The sequence below is a fragment of the Triticum dicoccoides genome, chromosome 5B (assembly GCF_002162155.2).
Source record: "Triticum dicoccoides isolate Atlit2015 ecotype Zavitan chromosome 5B, WEW_v2.0, whole genome shotgun sequence".
NCBI classification, from domain to species: Eukaryota; Viridiplantae; Streptophyta; class Magnoliopsida; order Poales; family Poaceae; genus Triticum; species Triticum dicoccoides.
Genome location: NC_041389.1, coordinates 270,208,338 through 270,215,746, shown reverse-complemented (window position 1 = coordinate 270,215,746; position 7,409 = coordinate 270,208,338). Strand labels below are relative to the sequence as shown.

The window sequence follows — 7,409 nt, the reverse complement described above, 5'->3', positions numbered from 1 at the left end:
CCCTTGCCCGTGTGAAGACATACTAGACGGAAATGGATGTCACCGATGTTGCAACCCGGGGTTCAGACGAGAGCCGGTTACCCGCCGAGCACTATTTTGGGGAAGTTCTGCGTGGTGCTCGTGTAATAGAGTCGCAATGCTCAAAAAATGTCATGTTCAAATGAACTTTATGGTTTGTAAAACAATGTTTATAATATAAGCACTTTTTGTACTTGTGCGTTCAAGTATTGAAATATCTCTTGTGCGGCCGTTAATGTATACTTGTGTATAACCTGAAAGATGGCAGTCTTCGGCTTCATCCCCCACGCACATGGTGCGGGGGTGTTTGCGAAATAGCGCATTTTCACACTTAATCCAACGTCTTGGTCCTGTGAAGGAGGTGGTAGCATAGCAAACGAGGCAACCGGACTATAATGCTTTATCACTTTCACTTAGTCATAGGAGTTCGAAGGTGGGGTTACGATATAGCCCCTAGGGGCACCGCGCTCTCCGGATTTGGGGCGCGTGTGTGCCTGACCGGGAAGCGGTCCTTCGTCAAAGCGGAGGAATTCTAAACATTCCAGAGGTCGATCGAGTGGTTGACCAGACTCTCGCTACATCATGACAGTCAGTTTTCGGCTTTCTGTACTGAGGTGCTCACCCAGCCGAACCGGGGCACAATCGCAGTAGTTCTCCTGGTGCCGCGTTAGCCGATGATATAGAACGTAAGGCAGCAAAACACAGGAGCCGGGCAAACCCAACATTTGACCAAAGACATGATTCAGAGCTGATGCATATAAGGCCTAACTCGAGATGCCGAACACTCCCTGAGGTGTTCGGTCTTTATGATGACGGGCAGATCAATGCCCTAAGCCCCTAGTGTCCAGGTACACACGAGATCCTCTAACGCGGCCGATGCCAAAACTTCAGCCTCCTCTCTGGCTATGGTAAGAAACCAGGAGATGTATAGCAACAAGAGACAGTAAAAAAGGTTTACGCAGGGTCTTAATCTGAAAAGAATCCTTGTGACGGGTCCCTACTACACGTCTGCGCTTGTGTCTCCGTTGTGCTGTATCCTGGACGGGTGTAACACGTTGCTCATCTGTAAAAGAGAGGAACTTAGTTTGAAAAGAAATCGTGTGAAAAATGTGTTTAAAACAGAGCATGAATAAATGAATAAAGTTGAGCTTTTGTTGGCTCCTTATTGCTCACACGCACAGCCCCTTGTGAAGGGGTGTGCGGCTAGGGAGCCCCTAGTTTATTTATGCCGGACTCGTCTAGCCGTGTCCGGGGTCTTGAATGACCTTTTAATGAGATGATGCCGCGTGGACCGGGCATTTTAAGTGTAAGAGACGCGTAGTGTGGTATTGCGTTAAAGCGGACAAAATCTTCACGTCCCAATAGTGCTTGATGGCTACTTTTGAATGGGGCGACATGAAAGATTAGCTTTTCGCGTCGGAAGTTGTCGGGTGACCCGAATACAACTTCTAGTAGTAAGGAGCCCGTGCACTTGGCGTAAGGGCCTGGCGTCACTCCTTTGAAGGAAGTGCGGCTATGGCAAATTTTAGTAAGGTCTATCCCCAACTTGCGGATTGTGTCTGGATATAGCAGGTTTAAATCGCTGCCGCCATCCATTAGGACTTGTGTAAATTGCAGTCCGTCGATTATAGGATCCAATATCAGAGTAGTCCATCCTACGTTTCGAATACTGCTGGAATAGTCCAGGTGCTCGAAAGTAATTGGTTTTCACATCCAGTCTCGAGGTTCCGCTGGGGTGGACCGTGCGACACCTACTCTGGCGGGTGCCGCACTGTTGTTCCGTATTATCACATGAAGTGACTTTACTGTTTTGACTTCTTGTGGGAAAGTCTTTTGTTTTCCGGTGCTCTGCTGGTGGGGTTTGTCGTCATCCTCGCTTGGCGTGTTGAGCCCCTTGTGTTCGGTGTTGAGTCGGCCGGACTGTTTGAAGACCCAACAATCCCGGTGGGTGTGGTTTGCAGGCTTCCCGGAGGTACTGTGGATTTGACATATCCGATCCAAAATTTTGTTTAGGTTGGATAGCTCATCACTGTTGTCCTTATGAGGCAGTGTTTTATTGTTCAGCCGCGAGCTTTTGAATCCGGCGTTGACCAGCGTGTTCTTTGGGATTTTTTCTTTATTTCGGCGCTGGTCCTTTCTACGACGTGATTTTCCGTTTCCATCTCTGATCTTGGATGTACTCGGGTCGCTGGTGCTGCATCTTGCTAGCCAGCTATCTTCCCCCGCGCAAAAGCGGGTCATGAGGCTTGTTAGCGCGGCCATTGTTCTCGGCTTCTCTTGGCCGAGGTGTCTGGCAAGCCATTCGTCTCGGACATTATGTTTAAAAGCTGCTAAGGCTTCGGCGTCCGGACAGTTGACTATTTGGTTCTTTTTTGTGAGGAACCTGTTCCAGAATTTGCGCGCTGACTCTCCGGGCTGTTGAGTTATGTGACTTAAATCGTCTGCATCCGGAGGGCGGACATAAGTCCCCTGAAAATTTGCTCTAAACGCGTCCTCGAGCTCTTCCCAACTTCCAATGGTATTTTTTGGGAGGCTTTTGGGCCAATGCCGAGCTGGCCCCTTGAGCTTGAGGGGTAGATATTTTATGGCGTGGAGATCATCTCCTCTAGACATATGTATGTGCAGGATGTAATCCTCAATCCAGACTCCGGGGTCTGTTGTTCCGTCGTATGCCTCTATGTTTACGGGCTTGAACCCCGCTGGAAATTCATGATCCAGCACCTCATCGGTGAAACATAGTGGGTGTGCGGCGCCCCTGTATTTAGGTGTGCCGTTATCTTCGAACACTCGGCGTGTTGTGTTTCTTTCTGGGGCCCTCTTCTTTGGCCCATAAATGGATCTGACCGGGCCGTCCGTTTTGCGAGGATCTTTATGTGTTCCATGTGCCGGCTTATGTGCGGTACCGCTTGCTGCTCTTGTCCTGTCGTCTGGTCGTCTATCCGGCCAGGCGGCCTCTTTGCTTTTTGCTTGTGGGGGCTCTATGGCCTCCTCGTCAAATTCGGGAAGCAGCTTGCGCTTCGGGTAGCTCTTTATTTGGTGGCTATTGCCATATTTGTCCGCGGTCTTGAGCACTTTGCTCCACCTCATTCTGAGTATGTCTTCCGCTGTTTTGAGCTTCCGTTTCTCCTTCTTCAACCTTCTTGCAGTGGCGACAAGCCTTTTTTGAAGGTTCTTATGTTCCGGTGGCGTGTCCGGCGTGAGATCGTCTGGACTGTTGTTTTCGCCAAGGATGAGTTGATTATCCGATTCATCCTGCTCGGATGGTTGCTTGGTTGTATGTTCGTCGCCCACTGGTTTGCCCTGCTCTATGGCTGGGTCATTATGAGTGCCGTTGTTATCGAGGCGGGACTTGGGGCGGCGCTTGCGTCGCCGTTTTGATTGTTTTTCGGGGGAATTATCCTTCGCCGCGTCCCGTTGTTCCTCGTTATCACTCCCTTTTGGGGTGTCCACCATGTATATATCATGAATTGAGGTGGCCTTCCCATGCCCGGTAGACGCTGGTTCTTGGTCGTCTCCGGCATCGTCGTCCATACCGTCGATGTCTTCGGGGTCGTAGTCTAGCATGTCGGTTAGATCGTCGACAGTGGCTACAAAGTGGGTGGTGGGTGGGCTTTGAATTTCTTCGTCGTCCGCATCCCAACCATCCTGACCGCAGTCCGGCCAGGGCTCTCCTGATAACGAGAGATACTTTAGCGAATTCAGGATGTCGCCAAAGGGTGAGTGCTGAGATGTCCGCAGCGGTGAACTCCATGATCGGCGCCCAATCGGATTCGATTGGCAGGGGCGCAGGAGGTTCGGAGTCCGGCAAGGAGTCCGGCACCTTGGAGTCACGAGCTTTGCAAGGGACAAGGTCAGTATTTGGCTCCATCGCCGTAGAAGTTGCAGCCCCCGAGGCGGTGTCCAGCCACCTGTCCTCGATCTGCGTGGTCGGCTCCGAACTATGGGTCGGAGCGGACTCATGTGCGGCCTCCAGGGCACTGTCCGGTGGCAGAGCTAAATCATGCCCACCGTGACAGTGCGGCGCGCTCGGTTGTGGCTCGAATCCATCGAAGATCAAGTCCCCGCGGATGTCAGCCGTGAAGTTTAGGCTTCCAAACCTGACCTGGTGGCCAGGGGCGTAGCTTCCGATCTGCTCCAGATGGCCAAGCGAATCAGCCCGCAGTGCGAAGCCGCCGAACACGAAGATCTGTCCGGGGAGAAAAGTCTCACCCTGGACTGCGTTGTTGTTGATTGAAGAAGCCATCAAGCCTATCGGTGACGACACAGAGGAACTCTCAATGAAAGCACCAATGTCGGTGTCAAAACCTGCGGATCTCGGGTAGGGGGTCCTGAACTGTGCGTCTAGGCGGATGGTAACAGGAGACAAGGGACACGATGTTTTTACCCAGGTTCGGGCCCTCTCGATGGAGGTAAAACCCTACTCCTGCTTGATTGATATTGATGATATGGGTAGTACAAGAGTGGATCTACCACGAGATCAAGGAGGCTAAACCCTAGAAGCTAGCCTATGGTATGATTGTTGTAATGGTTGTTCGTCCTATGGACTAAAACCCTCCGGTTTATATAGACACCGGAGAGGGCTAGGGTTACACAGAGTCGGTTACAATGGTAGGAGATCTACATATCCGTATCGCCAACCTTGCCTTCCACGCCAAGGAAAGTCCCATCCGGACATGGGACGAAGTCTTCAATCTTGTATCTTCATAGTCTTGGAGTCCGTCCGATGATGATAGTCCAGCTATCCGGACACCCCCTAGTCCAGGACTCCCTCATACGTGGAGATGCTGACAGCTGGGTCCACGGCAGCTGCAAGGAAGTGCCTCCTTATTACGCGCAAAATAATTATTCCTCCACCTTACAGCAGGGATCCACCAGACGGGCCACCGTATTTCACAAAAAAAATGTTTCCCCCTGACTGCTTGGACCCACCGGACGGGCCATCGTATTTCGTGAAAAAAAACGTTTCCTCCGCTGTCAGCTCGAACCCACCGGAAGTGCCTCCTTATTACGCACAAAAAATGAATACTCCCCCTATTAGCTGGGACCCTCCTTGGTGAGAGGTTGACTTGTGGGCCTACTAAGTTGACGGGGACGGAGGGCTTTGTCAACTTAGTCAATATGAACGATTCTAGCTCCAGTGACCGTACGATGTCCATCCAACGGCCGTAGTGCTTCTTCAACCTCTGGTCTTCTTGCTCCAGCTGCCCAAAGCAGCGCCGGTCGTGCTGCATGCCCCTGCCTCCCGTGGCCGGCTGTGCTGTCGCGGAGGCCTCACCGCCCCCTACTATTCCCACCACTGGCCAGGCCCTGCAGCGACCACAGCCTCACACCGCAATCGAACGAGTGAACCCTCGTACTCCTCTCCACGCGGGCTTCCACTGTTGCGTCTTCCCTGGCTCTGCGTCGTCCCCTTCCTAGGCCTTGCCGTCATCCACCACCCTGGTGCTTTCAGCGCGGCGTGGTCAACATGGTCAAGGAACGACTTCCATCGGAAGAGTACTGTACGTGGAGAGGCTGACAGCTCTGTCCATGGCGGCCGCCAGGAAGTGCCTCCTTATTACACGCAAAATAATTATTCCTCTACCTGACAGCAGGGACCCACCGGATGGGCCACCTTATTTCGCGAAAAAATGTTTTCCCCCTGACTACTAGGACCCACCAGCTACATCTTCGCACGCAAGGAAGTGCGTCCGGGCAAAAAAACGATTCACCCCCTGACTGCTGGGACCCACCAGCTACATCTTCGTACGCAAGGAAGTGCTTGACAGTCGGGACCCACCTGGTCGAAGCATACGTAGCGTTCTCATTCTGGTCGCGAACGTGTACGTACATACTAGTCGATGTAGACGTGCACGTGTCGTAGTAGAGGCGTGCACGTAGCATGTACACGTACGTACAGCGGACAAGGTGCAAGAAAGTAAATATGGCCACGTACGTACATATGGGTGGGGTCTCGAACGCCTACTCGCGCATACGTACAGCCAGGGCTCGTGTACATGGCTGGGTCGGAACGGAGAAACAGCGTCGTCGTCGTGTTCATGGGGAGCCAACCGGCTCGGTCGGAACAAAATGCGTCGTCGTGTTCATCGAGAGGGATTGGACGGAATAGACGATGGAAAAGAGGCCTGGCATACCGCAGAACGGAGGAAACGGCCTTGTGTTCGACCAGCCACGGTCGAAACGGGATCCTATTCATCGGGAGGGGTCTGGCGTACCACAAAACGGAGGAAACGGACTTGTGTTGGACCTCCTACGGTCGAAACGGGGTCCTGTTGATCGGGAGGGGTGTGGCGTACTGCAAAACAGAGGAAACGAACTTGTGTTGGAGCGCTACGGTCGAAACGGGGGTCCTGTTCATCGGGAGGGGTGTGGCGTACCGCAAAACGGGACTCCACGAGATACTGTTCATCTCCACCGTCGACCTCCTCCAGCCTCCACGGGCTACTGTTCATCCACCGTCGACCTCCTCCAGCCTCCACCTGCTCCTGTTCATCCACGGGCTCCTGTTCATCTAGCCTCCACCGCGCGCTACTCCACTGGCTACTGTTCAACCAGCCCTCTCCACGGGCTCATGTTCAACCACCCCTCCATGGGCTACTGTTCATCTAGCCCTCCACCGGCTACTGTTCAACCAGCCCTCCACGGGGTCGTCCTGTTCATCCAGCCCTCCACGGGGTCCTGTTCATCCATCCCCAACCGGCTCGATCGATCGAGGTCCTGTTCATCCAGAGGCAACACCGCGGGGTCCTGTTCATCCACTCCCACCGGGAACTATTCATCCAAAGCCCCCCAGCAACGCTCACTGTTCATCCAAACCCCCTAGCAACGCTCACTGTTCATCCAGAGGCAGCATCGATCGGCTTCAGTTAGCAGCAGTAGCAAAGGAATCACTCGGGTTCAATAACGTATCTAGTGCAATCGCTCGGGTTCAGTTAGAGCCCAATGCCTCGCACCCACGCGTGTACGGTACGAGAGAAATGCGCATCGCTCGGCCCCCGACCACCCACCGTAACAGGGAACTCCCCGATATTTTCCTCGCCCTCGCTTCTACCATGGTTTTTTCCATCATGGACGGCCCAAAGAATATCATGCAGCTGCGTCTCCGGCCCGCCCAGGACGAAAAGCCCATTTTCTGTCATGATTTTTTGTCATAGAAGTAGGAGCCCACCACATCTATGATGATACCGGGTTTTGTCACAATTATCTTCATAGAAGTGTCATAAGTATGACAGAAAAAATTTCGTTCGACCCAAAATGTCACGGATGTGTTTTTTTGTAGTGACTCCTTGATGTTCCTCTTGATCAACATGCATAGTAGAGTGGCGAGTGTTCGGTTCGTCACCTCCGTCTGGCCGTCGGTTTGAGGGTGGTATGCCGAAGAGAACAAGAGC

General features: G+C 52.8%; 1 protein-coding gene across 1 annotated transcript; it reads right to left on the bottom strand.

Annotated features, from left to right (window-relative positions):
- Window positions 1-1,221: 1,221 nt before the first annotated feature.
- LOC119309378 lies at window positions 1,222-1,725 on the bottom strand (the record flags this gene model as incomplete). Its single annotated transcript, XM_037585393.1, has 1 exon — window positions 1,222-1,725. A coding segment is annotated over one exon (504 nt), but the record flags the coding sequence as incomplete, so codon positions are not given.
- Window positions 1,726-7,409: the final 5,684 nt, after the last annotated feature.